This window comes from Papio anubis, chromosome 17, assembly GCF_008728515.1.
Source record: "Papio anubis isolate 15944 chromosome 17, Panubis1.0, whole genome shotgun sequence".
NCBI classification, from domain to species: domain Eukaryota; kingdom Metazoa; phylum Chordata; class Mammalia; order Primates; family Cercopithecidae; genus Papio; species Papio anubis.
Window position 1 is genome coordinate 29,563,319 of NC_044992.1, and position 20,669 is coordinate 29,583,987.

Below are 20,669 nucleotides of genomic sequence, written 5' to 3' on the forward strand. Positions count from 1 at the left end.
GAACATTCATGTATAAATTTTTATGTGGACATATGCTTTGCTTTCTCTTGGGTATACAATAAGGAGGGAAGCTGCCAGATCATATGGTTCATATGGTGAGAGTTTAGTTTATAAGAAAGTGTCGAATTAGCCAGGCCTGTAATCCTAGCACTTTGGGAGGCCGAGGCAAGCGGATCTTTTGAGATCAGGAGTTCGAGACCAGCCTGGCCGACATGGTGAAACCCCATCTCTACTAAAAACACAAAAATTACCTGGGTGTGGTGGCAGGCACCTGTAATACCAGTTACTCAGGAGGCTGAGGCAGGAGAATCTCTTGAACCCAGGAGGCATAGGTTGTAGTGAGTGGAGATCGTGCCACTGCACTCCAGCCTGGGAGACAGAGCGAGACTCCATCTCAAAAAAAAAAAAAAAAAAGAGAAATTAAATAAAATCTAAATAAATGGAGAGGCAGTCCATGTTCATGGATTAGAAGACTCAGTATTGTCAAGACAGCAGTTCTTAAATTGATCTGTAAATTCACAGTCCATATCACATTTCCAGCAGCCTTTCTTTTTCTTTCTAGAATTTGACAAGCTGATCCTAAAATGTACATGGAAACAAAGGACCTAGAATAGCCAAAACACTTTAAAAGGGAGGGTGAAGTTGGAGGTCTTCATACTACCTGATCTCAAAACCTACTATAAAGTCACAGTTATCAAGACTATGTGGCATTGCTTCAAGGCTAGGCATATAGGTCAATGGATCAGAATTTAGAATCCACAAAGAAACCTTTAACTATATGGCCACTTGATTTTTTGACAGAGACACATCCTTGATCCAAAATTTCTCTGCTTGTAAGAGCCCCAAAAAAACAGTCTCTCACAGTGTGTGCTGCAGTATAAATTCAGACTGCGTTGCAGTCAAGCTAGCGAATGCATCACTGTCTGCCGGGTAAACTGCTACGTCATCCTTGGTGTTTGGCATGTTACAATGCTGGGATCAGTGTGGGCTTCTAGTTGGATTTTGTGCCAGGTATGTGTCTATGTTGGACACTGTTCATGGTAGATTAAAATGGGGATGCTTTAAATTTGGAGAAATGAATGTGTCTTTTTATTTCTTGTATTCTAGTATTAAAGAAAGATTGTGAGCAGCAGCGTCCATAAAAGATGTATATAGATCTCTAGCTTTGCTTTTGGACCTGGGTATGCTATGTTAGTGTTTGGCTGTTGTAGAAAGATCTCTTTGATGAAAGAAAGTGTAAACTCGATTACCGAGTGTGCCTCTTTAGTATATTTTTCTGATATAGTTGAGTGCAAAATAGTCTGCCCTATTTTACATTTAGTGCCTTATTTGCATTTTTGAATGTTGAACTTGTATAACAAGTTTGTTTTGTAGACACTTAGGTGTGTGTAAAATTGAGCAGCTTCTCATCTGTGGCTACTGAACTGTCCTGAACAAAGGCTGCAGTGCTCTATTTTTGAGACAGGTTATTCTGAAGAGACATAAAGATAGAAGGGCTCCTCTGTGTCAGCATGGTTCTTTAAAGGGAAAGTAAACTGGACTAACTTAATGAGCACTGACACATTGTGGAAGGGATGATGCAAAGTACAGAACAGAGAACAACCAGGACTTCCCTTTTTTTTTTATTATAGCTGGTTGTCATGTTGGGTGGCCTAATTGAGTTTCTTGCAAATTTGGGCAACCTGAGTCTTTACAACTTAAGTTGCCTGAATGTCCTTCAGATCAACGTTTGTTTGTTGTAATCATTTATCTTTTTTTTTTTTTTTTTTTTTTTTTTTAGGACGGAGTCTCGCTCTGTCACCCAGGCTGGAGTGCAGTGGCCGGATCTCAGCTCACTGCAAGCTCCGCCTCCCGGGTTCACGCCATTCTCCTGCCTCAGCCTCCCGAGTAGCTGGGACTACAGGCGCCTGCAACCTCGCCCGGCTAAGTTTTTGTATTTTTAGTAGAGACGAGGTTTCACTGTGTTAGCCAGGATGGTCTCGATCTCCTGACCTCGTGATCCGCCCGTCTCGGCCTCCCAAAGTGCTGGGATTACAGGCTTGAGCCACCGCGCCCGGCCTCATTTATCTTTTATCTGATTATTTAACTTCTATGTTTCAGGTCATTTGTGTAGTTCTATTTTCAAAGGTTTTCCTGGAAGCTTAATGTATTCTCAGCATGGTTGGCATCAGATTGTCAACTATTTCTATCCAGCATTTTGATGGGAATAAATTTTTTATGGTTCACGATTCAGGTTAGATTTAGTGTACAGGCCTGAGGACTTGCCTCAGGAAGTTGTCATTCTATAGATTCTAAGCCTTTAGGGTCTTTTACCATTGATTTTTCTCCTAATACACAGAATATCATGAGCATCTACTTAAGTAAAGGCTAAAAACAGGAAGATATTACAATATAACATTCAGCTAGTGTTTATTTCTGTCAGAGATTTGTGGCAAATTTGCTTTCATAGTAATATATGTGTCTTAGTAAGTAGTCTATCTAGGCAGGATTTTTTCTTCCTTGCTTAAGGGGGTTAGACCTCCAAAATATTTGTCAGGGTCCCTTTTCCTTTTAAGGATTTAACCCATATCTTTTCTGTATGCCTTTTGTACCAGCTCCGTTCTTATTCTCAAGCTTTGATGCATAAAACCTTAGTTTAGGTGTCTGTATGTACCACTACTTTGGCCTGAAAATTAGAATCATGGCTCACACTTGATTCTAGTAGTGGCGTGTTTCCTTTCTATTTGATTTCTTTCCCAGCTGACCTGCTTTTCCCCACCGTGCAGTCTGATAATTGATATTATTTGCTTTGATTGGATCTCAGAAATTACCTCTTTAGACCAAGCTGTCCTTCTCCATCTGATTTCATGTGCCCATTATTTTCTTGGCTTAATTGTCCTTGTAAACTTCATCTTTTTGCCCTGGGCTTTCCCTGTCATGTGCTCCCGGCAGCCAGGAGAGGCATTGGAGCTTTTCTCCGTTGACTGTCAGAAGAAAGTGACTGTTGTCGAAACATGTTTGCTGCAACTGAAGGAGAGCTGCTAAGATCTACTTTCTAGTTACACAAGCTTTTATATTTCTCCCTGGCTCCTCTCAGTTCCCTTGGGAAATCAACTAATTCTGTGTGTAAGCTAAGCGTGTGGAGGAGAGAAGATGCAAAAAGGAAGAAAGGTGGGGAAAGAAGGAAATTGGGAACAAATTAGACAAAAAGACTATAGTTTGAGGCCATCAGGAGTATTCTAGTCTGACTGAACCCAGGCCAAGAAGTAGGCAGAAGGCACAGTATCTCTTGTCCTCCTGGGTTTTAAGCAGCTGCAACAGAAGGAGGAACTGCGGCTTGTGTTTACAAGGCCGAAATCTGAAGAAAAAGCTTCCATTCCTTTGCCATCTTGATATGGAGGGTTCTCCAGAGGAAAATAAGGAAATGAGATATTACATGCTTCAAAGGTAAGTGTTAGGCTACCACATTTGGGTAATATATATATCTTTTAAAAAACAGTAAAGTACTGACAGCTAAGCCCTGAAATTTTTTTTCTATCTTTAAAAAATGAAGGCTTTTTTTTTTTTTAAGAAAATGAATAAAAATGGGCACATTGGCTCCTGAATTTCTAAACCTTTATTTTACATTGAGAATTTGAATAAAAGATCCCTGAGCCCATGTGTGATATTATAGCTATGTTGAAAACAAGCACCCCATGCGGACCTTGCTGTGCTATTATTTCCTGAAGGGAACCTCAGATGTATCAAATTTACTCCCTGGGTTTGGCTAGTATTTCCAGTAAAGTCTCTTCAACTGCTGGAAAGGAAGGATATTGTATAGTTTTGCAGAAAACTTTTTAGAATGTGTATCTGGGGCTAGGAAAGGTGCCTGCTGTAATTTTTCTGACATGTAGTCAGACAGAGTTGTTCAGGATGCCGAACTCCTTCACTTTGGGACCTTTCTTCTTGCCGTTAGAATTCAGGCTGAAGAGGAAATGAATCAGGCCTTCTTGGGCCTTCTTCAGGCCTCTTGCAGGTCTGCACCTCCCTGCAGAGAACTGACATAAAAGACTTGAATGATTTGCTTGTGCAGTGCTTGTACAGTGGTGCAGTCATAGCTCACAGTAGCCTTGAACTCCTGGGCTCAAGTGATCTTCCCACCTCAGCCTCCTGGGGTAGCTGGAACTGCAGGCATGCACCACCATGCTTGGCTAATTTTTTTCTTTTTTTTTTTTTTGTAAAGATGGGATCTCACTGTGTTGCCCAGGCTGGTCTCAAACTCCTGTACTCAAGCAATTCTCCCACTTTGGCCTCCACAAGTGTTGGTATTATAGTCATGAGCCACTGTACCTGGCCTCCCTCCATTATCTTTTTTGTTTGCTTATTTTTATAAAGTAGAGTTTTTATTTTGAAGAAAATTACTGAGAGTTAAACTAAGGCAAAAACAGAAAATAAACAAAAAACACTGAGTTGGCAAAATCAATCTTTCTTTTTTTTTTTTTTTTTGAGACGGAGTCTCGCTCTGTCGCCCAGGCTGGAGTGCAGTGGCCAGATCTCAGCTCACTGCAAGTTCCGCCTCCCAGGTTTACGCCATTCTCCTGCCTCAGCCTCCCAAGTAGCTGGGACTACAGGCGCCCGCCACCTCGCCCGGCTAGTTTTTTGTATTTTTTAGTAGAGACGGGGTTTCACCGTGTTAGCCAGGATGGTCTCAATCTCCTGAACTCGTGATCCGCCCGTCTTGTCCTCCCAAAGTGCTGGGATTACAGGCTTGAGCCACTGCGCCTGGCCAGGCAAAATCTTTCTTAACATCCTTTCCTTTCCCCCAACTGGCTCTGTAATTGCCCCTTTTTCTTTTTTACCACTTCTTTTACCCTTTGAGGGGATAACTAAGCAAAACTTCCACTGAGAGGCAAAGAGGTAAAAAAGTAACTACAATATAGCTGGGTGTAGTGGCATGAGCCTGTAGTACCAGCCACTCTGCAGGCTGAGGCCAGAGGATTGCTTGAGCCCAGGAATTTGAGGTTGCAGGGAGATATATTCCTGCCACTGCACTGCAGCCTGGTCAACAGTGAGAATCCATCTCCAAAAATTTTTTTTTCAAAGTAACTGAGATATTATATATTATATATAATCTATGTTGTGTAAATATATATAATCAAAAATTTTATGTGTATACATGTATAAATATATATTTCAAAAATGTATATATAGGCTGTACATGGTGGTGGCTCATGCCTGTAATCCCATTACTTTTCGAGGCCAAGGCGGGTGGATCACTTGAGGTCACAAGTTCAAGACCAGCCTGGCCAACATGGTGAAACCCCGTCTCTACTAAAACTACAAAAATTAGCTGGGCATGGTGGCAGGCGCCTGTAGTCTCATCTACTTGGGAGGCCGAGGCAGGAGAATTGCTTGATTCGCAGTGAGCAGAGATCACGCTGTGACACTCTAGTGTGGACAACAAGAGTGAAACTCCGTCTTAGAAAAAAAAAAGTATATATACATGTATATCTATACACACACACATATATACATATATATACACACACATGCACGTGTGTGTGGTTGTTGTGGGTTTTTTTTCCCTTTTGAGACGGAGTTTCACTTTTGTTGCCCAGGCTGGAGTGCGATGGCGCGATCTTGGCTCACCGCAACCTCTGCCTGGGTTCAAGTGATTCTCCTGCCTTAGTCTCCTGAGTAGCTGGGATTACAGGCATGCACCATCATGCCCTGCTAATTTTGTACTTTTCGTAGAGACGGGCTTTCTCCATGTTGGTCCGGCTGGTCTCGAACTCCCGACCTCAGGTGATCCGCCCGCCTCGGCCTCTCGAAGTGCTGGGATTACAGGTGTGAGCCACTGTGCCCGGCCTTAATTGTGTTTTATATATAACATTGTTTTTATATAAAACCTCATGCCTATACATATATAAATAAAACATGCATATATATAAGTATGTATTAATATATAGTGTCTGAATGTGTCTTTGCCAAAATTTATATGTTGAGGCTGGGCGTGGTGGCTCACATCTGTAATCTCAGCACTTTGGGAGGCCAAGGCGGGCAGATCACCTGAGGCCAGGAGTTCAAGACCAGCCTGGGCAACATGGCGAAACTCCATCTCTACCAAAAATACAAAAAGTAGCCAGGCGTGGTGGCGGGATCCTGTAATCCCGGCTACTCAGGTGGTTGAGGCATGAGAATTGCTTGAACCTGGGAGATGGAGGTTGTACTGAGCTGAGATCGTGCTACTGCTCTCTAGCCTGGGCTGCAGAGAGAGACTCTGTCTCACACACACACAAAATGTATATGTTGAAATCTAATTACCACTATGTCAAGAAGTGGGGCCTTTGGGAGTTGAGTAGATCATGGGGCAGAGCTCATGAATGGGATTAGTGCCCTTACAAAATAGGCTCCAAAGATCTGCCTTGTCCCTTCCACTCTGTGAGGACACAGTGAGAGTCACGCAAGTGAGTAGGACCTGGAGGCAGGGAACCCAAGAACTTCCTAGAACTAAATCAAATGGAAACAAACACTTCAGCTATGACAGGAAACATCCTCTTCATTTACATAGGATGTACACTGAATAAATGACTTTGTAACTTTACTTCATCATCTTCATTTACACAGGGTGTACACCAAGTAACAATGGAATTCTCTAGAGGGTATATAAACCCCAGAAAATTCTGTAACCAGACCATTGAGCTGCTTGCTTGGGCCAGCTCCCAACCTGTAGAGTGTGCTTTCGTTTTCCTTTTTCCTTTTTTTTTTTTTTTTTAATTTCAATATTTTGATTTTGTGAAATGGAGTCTCACTCTGTAGCCCAGGCTGGAGTGCAGTGGTGCAATCTTGACTCCCTGAAACCTCTGCCTCCTGGGTTCAAGCAGTTCTCATGCCTCAGCCTCCCGAGTAGCTGGGATTACAGGCGCCCATCACCACTGGTGGCTGGCTACTTTTTTTTTTTTTTTTTGAGACAGAGTCTCGCTCTTTCTCGCCCAGGCTGGAGTGCGGTGGCGCGAAGTCGGCTTACTGCAACCTCCACCTCCCGGATTCACGCCATTCTCCTGCCTCAGCCTCCTGAGTAGCTGGGACTATAGGCGCCTGCCACCATGCCCAGCTAATTTTTGTATTTTTTAGTAGAGACAGGGTTTCACTGTGTTAGCCAGGGTGGTCTCGATCTCCTGACCTTGGGATCTGCCCGCCTCAGCCTCCCAAAGTGTCGGGATTATAGGCGTGAGCCACCGTGCGCGGCCTAATTTTTGTATTTTTATTAGAGATGACGTTTGACCATGTTGGCTAGGCTGGTCTCGAACTCCTGACCTCATATTATCCCCCCACCTCTGCCTCCCAAAGTGCTGGGATTATAGGCGTGAGCCGCTGAGCCTGGCCGTGCGCTTTCATTTTCAGTAAGTCTCTGCTTTGGTTGCTTTATTCTTTCCCTGCTTTGTGCGTTTTGTTCAATTCTTTGTTCAAAACATCAAGAACTTGTACACCCTCCACCGGTAACATAATTTGGCAAGCCAGCTAGGAGGTAATCCCAAAATTTGGGGTTTATTTTTCTCCTTTGTTTTTCCTGCTCCATACAGGGGAATGTCTCTCTCTCTCTCTCTCTCTTTTCCTTTCCAACTTGGGACCCTTGGTGGGCAGCACCTAAACACAGAGGCAACTACAAGTTTCTGCCTGGGGCTACTCTGAAGGACTGCTTTCTGTCTTTTCCAGTTGTGGTCCCTGATCCCTATGTGTGGCAAAGCTTGGGGCAGGCTGGCATTTGTTTCAGGTGACTTAAACCTTGTTTTCTCATGCTAAATTCTTCCCTTCCCCTACTCTACTGGCTAAGGACAAAAGAGACCCACCCAGCCTCCAGTTCCTATCATTACAGTTCATGGCTATCACTCTAGTGGAACACGAAGCATGGGAAAGTGTGGCCTTATCAAATTTTAAGGATGCTAGAAGTTGAGGCCTTCATCCAGGGACAAAAGGAAACCTCATAGTAGGCCATTGCCTCTGAAGGGAAAACATGCTAAGCGGCACCAGTGCCCACCTAAGGTCAGAAACATCTGACACTCTAAGACTGGACCCCAAAGGAGGATGGCCCAGGGATCCTCCAGACCTCAACTTCTCCAAGGGGGACACCCTCGGCAGAGTTCTGAGGTCTAATATTAAGCCCTCAGAATTTTCTCTAACAGTTCCAATACTGTTTGGCCCCAATATTGTTTGGAATCTCGAGCTTGCTGTTGAATAGCAAAGTGGGATGGAGTTGCATGTATCAAACTGCCGTCGAAAATGCTTTATCTGAAATTTTGGTTCACAGCCTTCATTGGATTATCTATTGGGGCAAACAAAGTAAAACCCCCCAAGCTTGTACTGCTATCTCATGGTTAAGATTCCAAGTTAAAAGCTATTGAATCTTCGTTTGTGTGCGTCTATACATGTCTAGATGTGTTTATTTGTGTGCACACTTATTGTTACATGTTGTGTCTACCAAATTGGCTTATAAATAAAAGAACACTTATAAATTAAATAAGTCTAAGCAATTTTCAAGTTCACGTGACTTAAGTATAACTTTACTAAACAAGCTAGCTTTAAAATTAATAGTAAAATAAAGCTAGAAATGTCTTCAGAATTGTCAGAATACATTTTTGTCTGGATTTTATATTTGTCTCTGCTAAATATTTTGAGATGTCAGTGTTTGGCATAGAAGGTTATAAAGCTACTAACTCAGCCCAAACAAAATGATATTGGTTTTTGTGCCTTTTTTTTTTCAACAAATGAGAGTAACTTAATGCTGTTAGCTAAGTCTTCTGAGTTATTGGGAAAAAAAAAACCAAAAAAAAAAAAACCAATGTATTTAACTTTAAGGCTGTTACTTAGGTTTAGGTGAGCACCTTATGTTCACTGGCTATTAAAAACATGGTTAGCAAGGAAATAACTAACTTTAAATGATAGTGTCTAACATCTCCGTTTACAGAAGTTATCTAAATAAACTGTTAAACCTGAAATAATTGAGTACAGTGAATGGGATAAATGTTTTAGGTAAACTTTTTGTGTAAATTAAAATCTCGGCCAGGCGTGGTGGCTCATGCCTATAATCCCAGTACTTTGGGAGGCCAAGGCAGGTGGATCACCTGAGGTCAGGAGTTCGAGAGCAGCCCGGCCAATGTGCCGAAACCCCATCTGTACTGAAAATACAAAAATTAGTTGGGCATGGTGGTGTGTACCTGTAATCCCAGCTACTGGGGGGCTGAGGCGGGAGAATTGCTTGAACCCGGGAAGAGGAGGTTACAGTGAGTTGAGATTACGCCACTGCACTCCAGCCTGGGTGACAGAGCAAGACTCTGTCTCAAAAAGAAGTCTTAAAATTATTTTTGATGCTCATTGAATATCTGGGTCAGTTCCAATTAAAAAACGGTTGTGAGATGGGGAAATATGTTTCTAAAAATTGTGGAATTGTTCTTATCTATAATGCTTTTATCTGACGGTTCAGGATTTCTTGCTTTTTAGGGTTTCACTAAAGTTTCAGGTTACTAAGGATAAGAATTCTAGTTAACGCATGATTCTGTATATGAAATGTGCCAGAAAGTGTTGTGTGATTAGTGAGAAAAAATAATTATGTCCAATTCAGAAGTTATCTAAAAGTTAGTTCAAATTACAGATTTGAAAAGGTTGTTTATGAAACAATGTAGTAAGGAACCGGTAGGGAGGGGGAGAAAGACGTGGAAAAGTTTAGATAATAAAATATATTCCTTAAAACCTGATAGAGAACTGGAGAAATTTGGCTAATTAACATTTTCATAGTTAAAGTTCTTAGTCTTGATTAAAGTAAAAATAAGTATTGTAAGAAAATTTGTTGGCAGTTTGCCACTTTTTTTTATATACAGTTAAGCATGAAGCAGGATTTAGTGTGGAGCCAAATTTCACATATGTGCTTGCATTGCTTCACACCATGTTTCCTGTTTTGCATGGATAGTGCCGGCACTGGAGTACTTATTGGTCATTTGCCTAGAGTCAATTTCTTTTTTTTTTTTTTTTTAAACAGTTCTTTAAAAGCCAACTTTATTGAGGAATAATTTACAGCCAAATGTACGTGTTTTATATGCACAGTTAAATGATTTTTTTTTTTTTTTGAGATGGAGTCTAACTGTGTCGCCCAGGCTGGAGTGTAGTGACGTGATCTCGGCTCACTGCAACCTCCGCCTCCTGGGTTCAAGCGATTCTCCTGCTCAGCCTCCCGAGTAGCTGGGATTATAGGTGCATGCCACTGCGCCCGGCTAATTTTTGTAATTTTAGTAGAGACGGCATTTCACCATATTGGTCAGGCTGGTCTCAAACTCCTGACCTCAAGTGATCCACCTGCCTCGGCCTCCCAAAGTGCTGGGATTACAGGCGGGAGTCACCGCACTCAGCAGATAAATGAGTATTTTCAAAAGGAGGTATAATTTACATACAGTAAAGTTTACCTTTTTTTTTTGGTGCCAGGGGAGGGCAGGATCTCACTCTGTCACCCAGGCTGGAGTTCAGTGGCGTGATCATAGCTTACTGCAGCCTAGTCTTCCTGGCTCAAGTGATTCTCCCACCTCAGCCTCCCAAGTAGCTGGGACTGTAGGCGTGTGCCACCAAGGCCTGCTAATTTTTGATTTTTTTTTTGTATAGATGAGCTCTTTCTATGTTGCCTAGGCTCATCTTGAAATCCTGGGCTCAAGCAATCCTTCTGCCTTGCCCTCCCAAAGTGCTGGGTTTACACGCGTGAACCACTGTACCAGGCCAAATTCACCTTTTAAAATTATGTAGTTTGATGGTTTTAACACATATATCTACCCGTGTAACTATTACTACAAGATCAAGATATAGAATGTTTCCATCATTCCCATACCCCCTTGCAGTCAGTTCCCACAGCCCCAGCCCACTGATTTGTGTTCTGCACTGTAGATTAGTTATCCTTGTCATGTAAATGGAGTCATATGGTATATATTTTTTTTGTGTCTGGTTTCCTTCTCTGAACATGAGGTTTTTGAGATTCATTCATGTTATTGCTCAGTCTGATATACTGATAATGATCCATGGACTTGGGGCCCAAAAGAAATAGGTTCATGACAAAGTTAAGGACAGGAAGGTAATTTTTGTTTATTTAAAAATATGTGCAATAATAAAAAAGATTAAAAATAATGTATGAAGGAAAAATGAAGCAATTAAAAAAACAAAACAAAACATGTACACTGGCACTGTTTTTAGACCTCTGGTTTTATTATCATTAGATATGTTGCATAGTGTAATTGGAAGAACATTGAAGTGACCATGAAACCTGGTTTTCTGGTCTGTATATGCTACAGACTTCCTTTGTGACCTTAGACAAATCATTCTTCTTGTGGGCCTCTTTTTCTATAAGGTGCCTCTTAACTTTAAAGTTCCAATCCAGACGCAGTATTACTAAATACCTGGATAGAAAAGGATGAAGAAAATTTTAATAGATTGACCAGCTTGAAATGTCAGTCTCTAAGAAGGGTACAGAGCATTTTATATTGAGTGCCAACAGCAGAGTGTATAGCCTTTGTTATGGCTGTCCTTAAGTCTGGTAGGCAAAGTAGCTGCTAGACTCTGAACTGTCCCTTCTTGTTTTTTTTTTTTTTTTTTTTGTCTTTTTGTTTTTGAGATGTAGTCTCACTCTGTCGCCCAGGCTGGAGTGCAGTGGCTTGATCTCTGCTCACTGCAACCTCTACCTCCTGGGTTCAAGCAATTCTCCCACCTCAGCCTCCTGAGTAGCTGGGATTACGGACGTGTGCCACCACGCCCGGCTACTTTTTTTTTTTTTTTTTAAGTAGAGACGCGGTTTCGCCATGTTGGCCAAGCTGGTCTAGAACTCCTGGCCTCAAGTGATCCGCCTGCCTTGGCTTCCCAAAGTGCTGGGATTACAGGTGTGAGCCACCGCGCCTGGCGTTGTCCCTTTTTATTATGCTCCTGTAGGTGGTGGTTTTGCAAGTTAAGAGCCACACTAAGTCATGTGAAGTGTAGAGAAAATGCCCACTCATTGAGTTTTATGCATAGATACATTCAGAGAAGAAAGAAAGATTGGTCTTATTTATATTTGTATATGTAAAACTATGTATGTGCACAGAAAGCTAGATAGTGTGCTGCATGTGGGAAGATTTTTAATCATACCTTCTTATTTTGAAAAGATACCTTACTGTCCCATCAAGTTTAAATTGTAGGGGCAAGGAAGAAAAGGCGGGAATAGAAAAAGAAAATAGCTGTCTATCAAGCAGTGTACAAAGGAGCTTATGTCCACTATCTTACTTTATCCTCCGAGCACTCTTTTGGAGGGTCTGTCAATCAAGGTGCTGTCACAAGGAAAATAAATTGTACTAGATGTTATAAACAGAGAACATTCAGTAGTGAGAATTGCTTAATTGAGTGTTAGAGAATAAAAGAACAACAACAACAACAAAAGGCATGCTGAGGTACCTCAGAGTTAATAACTAGAGAAAGTAGCTTTCACCCCTAAGGCTGGGAGAACAAAAGGGAAGTAGTGTTACCAGAACCTAGGAGCTTGGTGGAGGTCCTCTGGGGGGCTGGTTCCTGGACCTCTGGGCATAAGCTTTGAGTAGCTGGTACTCAGATCCTTGGCCTGACAGGTGAATGATAGGCCCAGGCAGTGCTGTCCAGAGGATAAGTGTGCATGGCAATGTTGATATTCTGACTGCCAAAGAGCCACAACCCACTGCTGCTGGTACCTCTATGGCTTTTCACCAGACAATTGAAAGAAGCTAGAGACTGGAATTAAGTCTCTGTTACTGCTGCAGCAATGCTGGTAACAGCTGGAAAATAGGAAGGAAGGCCCTTTTCTTACCTTTCTGCCTTTTGGTTTGGTGAACAGAACAGGAAGGAGCTAGCAAAGGAGTCTTGGAAATGAAGTTTGCAAAATATTGGCCCATTGTCACAGAGCAGAGCATAAAAGAGTAGGTTTGGAGCTGAGAGACAATAGGTAAATAACTGGGACAGTGAATATTATGCATATTTTACAAAGAGAACACTGAAGCTGAGAAGATTAAATTATTTGCAAAAGATCATTTAAGTGGACAGATCTGGAATGTAAACCCAGGCCTGTGCTGTTTCCACTGTCATATTTTGTCTAATCCAAGGTGCCACTGATTGTTAGAAACGCTATTATTTTACGTACCACTAAGGAAAAAATACAGTACTGCTGGCCGGGCGTGGTGGCTTATGCCTGTAATTGCAATACTTTGAAAGGCCGAGGTAGGCAGATCACCTGAGGTCAGGAGTTTGAGACCAGCCTAGTCAACATGGCGAAACCCTGTCTTTACTAAAAATACAAAAATTAGCCAGGTATGGTGGCACATGCCTGCAGTTCTCAGCTACTCTGGAGGCTGAGGCAGGAGAATCGCTTGAACCTGGGAGGCAGAGGTTGCAGTGAGTTGAGATCTGGCCAGTGCACTCCAGCCTGGGCGACAGAGCAAGACTCTGTCTCAAAACAACAACAAAAACAGTACTGCCAATGTAATAAGGCATCAATTGTAAAATACATACCAATTTTAGAATTTTTTTTTTTTTTTGGAGACACCCACCATCTCATTCTGTCACCCAGGCTGGAGTGCAGTAGCACGACTATGGCCTTGACCACCCACGCCCAAGCAATTCACCTACCTCAGCTTCCCCCCACCCCAAGTAACTGGGACTACAGGCACACGTGACTGTGCCAGCTAATTTTGGTATTTTTTGTAGAGACAGGGTTTCACCATGTTACCTAGGCTGGTCTCGAATTCCTGGTCTCAAGCCATCCTCTCATCTTGGCCTCCCAAAGTGCTGGGATTACAGGCATGAGCCACTGCACCCGGCCTAGGAGATTTTTTTTAAAGTAAAAAGAAAAGTAGAACCTTAAAATTGATTAAATATGGCATATTATGCTGCTTTGTAAGGGGCTGTTTGGAGGCGAGGCGGTGGCTCAAGCCTGTAATCTGGGAGGCGAGGCAGGCCGGATCACGAGGTCAGGAGTTGAGACCATCCTGTAGCTAACAGGTGAAACCGGTCTCTACTAAAAATACAAAAACTAGCCGGTGGTGGTGAGCCTGTAGTCCCAGCTACTGGGAGGCTGAGGCAGGAAGAGATGGTGTAAAAACCGGGAGGCCCGGAGCTTGCAGTGAGCTGAGATCCGGCCACTGCCTCCAGCCTGGGCGTGAAGCGAGACTCGTCTCAAAAAAGAATTTTGTTTTGGAGTTGTTGATTTTGAAATACCTAGGGGATACCCAGGTAAAACATTTAGTAGGCAGTTTTAAAATGTGGAGTTATAGCTCATAAGAAAGATGGAAGTCAGAGATACAGAGGTGAAGGTCATCTGCACACCAGAGTTGTGATCCAGAAACAACTTTGGTAACTTGTTTTTTGGCTTTTCTGGTCTCTGAGTCTATTATTTCTACCATCTCATTTCATTCTATCCTTTGCCTATCTCTTTGTGATGGCATCTGTTGGGAAACCTTGATATTGTCTTTTATTATTCAGGAATGCTTTTTTTTTCCTTAAATTTCCAGAAGCAAGAATCATTTTCTTTTCTCTCTTTTATTTGAAAAGTGTATGACCTGCCAGCATGCAGTCTTCACAGGATGCAGTTGTGAAAGTACTGTTATGGGTATGGTAGTGAAAAGCAGGTCTCCAGAAAATATAGATGGTGTTTTTATGGCTTCTCTATTTTTATAGGTCCAGCATGTCTGGCTTGCACCTAGTAAAGCAGGGCCGAGACAGAAAGAAAATAGATTCTCAACGAGATTTCACTGTGGCTTCTCCAGCAGAATTTGTTACTCGCTTTGGGGGAAATAAAGTGATTGAGAAGGTAAGTTGTAACTTGCTGAATTATTTTGTCAAAAGCACATAGGATTTAATGCTTGCCGAGATTTGTTGTCTGGATTTACTCCCAATTGATATTCAGATTCTCAGAGGCTTTGCCTCTTTATGTGAATTTTAGCCTTTCTGCCTCCCTAGCATCCTATTAATAGAATTTCACTGTTTTCCTATAATATGTATTTACCACAGATAATTTAGTCATAGCTAATTAAGGAGTTAAAATAGTGCGCATAAAGTTATTTTTGAGTACTATCAACTTGGGAGGCTGAAACGGAAGGATCACTTGAGCCTAGGAGTTCAAGGTTGCAGTGAGCTATGGATTGTGCCACTGCACTCCAACCTGGGCGACAGAGGAACCCTGTCTCAAAACAAAAAATGTTTTTGAAAGATCTTGGGGTTTTACAGGGTGGGGCTGCACTGATCCGACAGGGTATGAAGAATTGATTAGCTTGTGGGTGCTGGTGGGGAAACAATATGCCACAGCATTGGATTGAAAGCTAAGGGAGTAGAGAGAGTTTCAGAAGAGAAGGCTTAAAGAGTTTGATACACTGTGACTTACTGGCTTCCATCAGGTATTTGAGATGTTTGAAGGGAATATACCACATGATATACTTAGAGATTCCAGGTATTCTGAAATGTAATTCTGTGTCACTTTTATCTAGACCATGTCAGAGCTGAGAGGATGACTTGGCTGAAATAGCTTCCAGTGATTAAAAGATTAAAGGATGGGGACCTATATTTCCACTCTTAAAAGTATTACTTCAGCAGCATCCTTTTATTAGTCTTCCAATAAAGATAGATTATGTGTCTATTAGTCTGTGCTATCCTCAGAGGCATGACTGCAAGATAGGTAAGGCGATAAAAGGTTTGTTTACAGAAAGTCTCGGGATTATTTGATTTTTCTACAACAGTGACCATTCTTTCTGAGGCATTCTTTACAATTCTAAGGTATTGGAATTCAGTATTTTGCAGAAAAGTAACTAATACCAGGATTTTTAAACATGTTCAGTGCTGTGTACCTAACTTTATTGCAACAGAGAAAAATGCATGGCCCTGCACTGGTTGGCCTTCCCCTACTCCTGATTTCATAATATGTCATCCCTCTGAATTTCATTTTCTTCTGTTCCCTAGTAATTGATATGGTAGTATGGTAGAATAATTCACAAACTCACAGGATTTAAGTAATTGTGACTTTTCCCTTCAAACAAATGAAGTTAGAAAGGAGTATGTTTTAGCTGGCACATACTCAAGTATTTGCTTAGCTAACATTTAGACATTGCTTGGCCATGGGGAAGCCAGTTTCTAACAGTCTGGACTAGTAACAAGAATTCTTGGTTAAAAGTATGACTTTTACACAGAAAGATAGATATACAAAAATTCTCTCATCTCTTTTCCTCCATTATTGCCTTTTTTCTGCCTTTTCCTCCCATTCCCATCTCCTTTCCCCTCCCAGGTTCTTATTGCTAACAATGGCATTGCAGCAGTGAAATGCATGCGGTCTATCCGTAGGTGGTCTTATGAAATGTTTCGAAATGAACGTGCAATTCGATTCGTTGTCATGGTCACACCTGAAGACCTTAAAGCCAATGCAGGTGAGTTATTAGCATTATGAAAGCATCACTCTCAAAACTAAAACATGGAATAGCACAGCCTTTAAGTAGGAGAATGTTAACTTAGGGGGATTCCCAAACACAAGACTTCCAAGTAAAATTCTTTTAAAATAATTTCTGTTTAAAATGTGTCAGTAATAGGCATATAAAAGTGATTGCACTATAGTCAACCTCAATACAGATTCCTGTGTTCTAGGGCTAGGTAGGAAGAAATTTAACAAAAGTATTGATTTGGCCTTTCAAGTGTATGCCTTTTTCAGTGTTAAGTATTTGCTATGCCGCATTCTTTGGAATGTGTAAGTGGAAAGATTTAGAAGGAAATGCTGTTTTCCTTATGCGTTATATTGAATTATAGAAAAACTTTGGGCTAAGATTTTTTTTTTTTCCTCCTGAAGCAGAGATCTTTTGGGACCGAAGCGTGTTTCACTCTGTAAATTCTTCTACATATTCTTTTTACTCAGATGGTTCTCTGTCTGATAGTTATAGATAAAGACTCTTGGTATAGCTGAAAGATGTGACTAGTCTTTCTTCTCCATACCTTCTATCACTAAGGTATAATCTCTTAAGGTAGAGTACCCACAGATAATGTGAAGAGTTATCTTTTTAAACTTTTTTTAATCTTTTACTCCTAAGCAGCTGTGAAAAAGAGTTATCCTTTTGTACTTATTTTAGTCTGCATATGTTTTTTCTTTGTTGAGACAATGTTATTATGATTATGCCTAAGAAAGAAAGGTTATTATATCATCTTATTTAGAAATCGAGAAGTCACCAATTTATTAGAAAGCAAATGTTATATATTAGGCCATTCTTGCATTGCTATAAAGAAATACCTGAGGCTAGGTAATTTGTAAAGAAAAGAGGTTTAGTTGGCTCACGATTCTGCAGGCTTTACAGGAAGGATGGTACTGGTAACTGCTCTGCTTCTGGGGAGGCTGCAGGACACTTACTATCCTGGAGCAAGGTGAAGGGGGAGTAGGCACATCACACAGCCAGAGCAGGAATAAGACAGAGAATGCGGTGGCGGGGAGGGTGCCACACACTTTTAAACAGCCACATCTCATATGAACTTAGAGTGAGAACTCATGTATCATCAAGGAGATGGCCCAAGCCATTCATGAGGGAGCTGCCCTCATGATCCAAACACCTCCTACCAGGCCCTGTTTCCGAGACTGGGGATTACAATTCTACATGACATTTGGTGAGGGACATACATTCAAACTATATCATGTTATTATGTGAAATCATTTAGATGCATACTTTCACATCTCTGAGCCACAAGTTTCATGCTTATAAAAGGAAGATCCTAATGTCTATTTCACTAGATAATTGTAAAGATGAGATCATCTATAATAAATACAAATTATCTTGCGTGGTTTTTTGTTTGGTTTTTTGGTTTTTTTTTTTTTTTGAGACAGAGTCTTGCTCTGTCACCAGGCTGGAGTGCAGTGGCGCAAACTCAGCTCACTGCAACCTCTGCCTCCAGGGTTCAAGTGATTCTCCTGCCTCAGCCTCCCAAGTAGCTGGGACTACAGGTGCACACCATCACGCCTAGCTAATTTTTGTATTTTTAGTAGAGACAGGGTTTCACCGTGTTGGCCAGGATGGTCTCGGTCTCTTGACCTTGTGACCCACCTGCCTTTCCCTCCCAAAGTGCTAAGATTACAGGTGTGAGCCACTGCGCTCAGCCCAGTTTCTTTTTCCTCATTCATTTCTACCTGGTACTCCAATTAATTCATTTATTCATTCACTTAACATGGAGACTGACAGTTGAATAAGATGTGATCTTGTTGTAGGAAACAAATAATTTCTTTTTTTTTTTTTTTTTTTGAGACGGAGTCTCACTGTGTCTCCCAGGCTGGAGTGCAGTGGCGCGATCTCGGCTCACTGCAAGCTCCGCCCCCCGGGTTCACGCCATTCTCCCGCCTCAGCCTCCCAAGTAGCTGGGACTACAGGCGCCCGCTACCGCGCCCGGCTAGTTTTTTGTATTTTTTTAGTAGAGACGGGGTTTCACCATGTTAGCCAGGATAGTCTCGATCTCCTGACCTTGTGATCCACCCGTCTCGGCCTCCCAAAGTGCTGGGATTACAGGCTTGAGCCACCGCGCCCGGCTGGAAACAAATAATTTCAATACAATGAGGTAAGTGCTATAAAAGAAACATGCACAGGGTCCGGTGAGAACACAGAGATGAGACATCTAATTCTTGGGTGCAGTCTTAAGAGAAAACTTTCTTAGGCTGAGTGTGGTGGCTCATGCCTGTAATCCCAGCACTTTGGGATGCCGAAGCCGGTAGATCACTTGAGGTCAGGAGTTTGGGACTCCAACATGATGAAATACAATGTGTCTACTAAAAATACAAAAATTAGCTGGGCATGGTGCTGGTGCTTGTAAATCCAGCTACTCGGAAGCTGAGGCAGGAGAATTGTATGAACCCAGGAGGAGGAGGTTGTGGTGAGCCGAGATCGTGCCACTGCATTCCAGCCTGGGCCACAAAGCGAGATTCAGTCTCAACGAAATAAAAAAAAAAGAGAGAAAGCTTTCTGAAAGAGATTATGTCTAACCAAGAATGAGTAAGAGTTAGTGAAGCAATTGAAGGGAGAGAAAGGTGTACCAGACAGAAAGAACAGCATATACAAATGCATAAAGGTATGACACAAGTGGTTTTCTAGAAATTACAGGTGGCTACAAGATGTGATATAGTATTTGCCAAGGGGGGCCTTGTTTTCCATCCTCTGAAGCACAGACTTTGTCTTTTGAGGAGAGTATGTGTGTGTGTTGGACATCTAAGGATTTGCATTTTAAATGAATGTGTTTTTTGATGTGTGTGTGTGTGTGTGTGTGTTTAACTATGTAAAAGTTGAAGAGTATAATTAATCCCTTCCCATCTACCTGTCATGCAATATCAATAATTATCAACTCATGGCTAATCTAGTTTCATCTATATTCTTAACCCCATGCACAATTATTTTGATGCAAATCCTTGATACCATATTATTCGTCATGTTATCTGTGAAGATACTCTACCTTAAGATTAAGAGATTATACCTTATTGATAAAAAGTATGGAGGGCCAGGCATGGTGGCTCATGCCTGTAATCTCAGCACTTGAGGAGGCCAAGGCAGGCGGATCACTTGAGACCAGAAGTTCAAGGTCAGCCTGGACAATGTGGTGAAACTTGGTCGCTACAAAAAATGCAAAAATTAGCTGGGCATAGAGGCACATGCCTGTAGTCTCAGCTACTCTGGAGGCTGAGGTGGGAGAATCACCTGAGCCCAGGAAGTCGAGGTTGCAGTGAGCCATGATCATGCCACTGTATTCCAGTCTGGGTGTCAGAGTAAGACCCTGTCTCAAAAACAAAGAAACAAACAAAAAAGAAATCTAAACCAAAACAATACTAAAAATTTTTTTTTTAACTTACAAAACTCACAAAATTGAAAACATTCATAATACCTAACATAGGTGAGAGTATTTGGTACCCACGTTGCTGGTGAGAGTCTGAAAATATGAATACCTTTTGACCCAGTAGTTTTATTGCTAGTAACGTATCTGTGGATATAATTGGATAGCCATTCAGGGATACACATTATTTTATTATTTTTCAAATTGTAAATAATCTGTACTTCCATCAATAAGTTAGTAGTCAAATGAATTATATAGCCTATTGAAATATTAGGTATCCATCAAAAAATTAAACATATATATATACCAAAAAATATATATTTATATACAATAAAGCATAAACTAGTTGTCTTTGAGGTGGGACAATGGGTGAGAGTCTCACTTTGTCCCCCAGGCTGGAGTGCAGTGGCGCAATCTCGGCTCACTGCAACCTCTGCCTCCCAGGTTCAAGCGATTCTCCTGCCTCAGCCTCCCTCAGCCTCCCTCTGTCTGTGGTGGGAATACAGGCGTGTGCCACCATCCCCGGCTAATATTTTGTATTTTTAGAGAGATGGGGTTTCACCGTGTTAGCCAGGATGGTCTCCATCTCCTGACCTCATGATCTGCCCACCTCAGCCTCCCAAAGTGCTGGGATTACTTTGGGTAATCCACCACACTCAGCCAATTTTGACTTTTAAAATATAGTATTGTTATAGTCTGTTGTATTATCTAACATTATTTAATAATTTACATGCTTTCCCTCCTATAATCAAAGAGAACAATAAACCTATTTTAATTTTGAAGACATTCTAGCAGAATTTTTTTTTTTAGTAGTGTTTTTTTTTTTTTTTTTTAGAAAGGACTTAAAATCTTTTAGAAAT

At 41.6% G+C, this 20,669-nt stretch overlaps 1 protein-coding gene across 9 annotated transcripts in view; it reads left to right on the plus strand.

Annotated features, from left to right (window-relative positions):
• Window positions 1-20,669, plus strand: part of ACACA (acetyl-CoA carboxylase alpha) — a 332,443-nt gene that overhangs the window by 115,195 nt on the left and 196,579 nt on the right. For 7 of the 9 annotated variants that reach the window (XM_031657026.1, XM_031657027.1, XM_021928272.2 and 4 more), the window contains 2 exons: window positions 14,659-14,791; window positions 16,256-16,394. In XM_031657026.1, coding sequence (XP_031512886.1) covers window positions 14,659-14,791; window positions 16,256-16,394 — 272 coding nt within the window. Of the gene's footprint in view, window positions 1-449; window positions 1,012-2,022; window positions 3,427-14,658; window positions 14,792-16,255; window positions 16,395-20,669 lie in introns of those variants that run through there. The other 2 variants (XM_031657031.1, XM_031657030.1) reach the window with 2 other exon arrangements.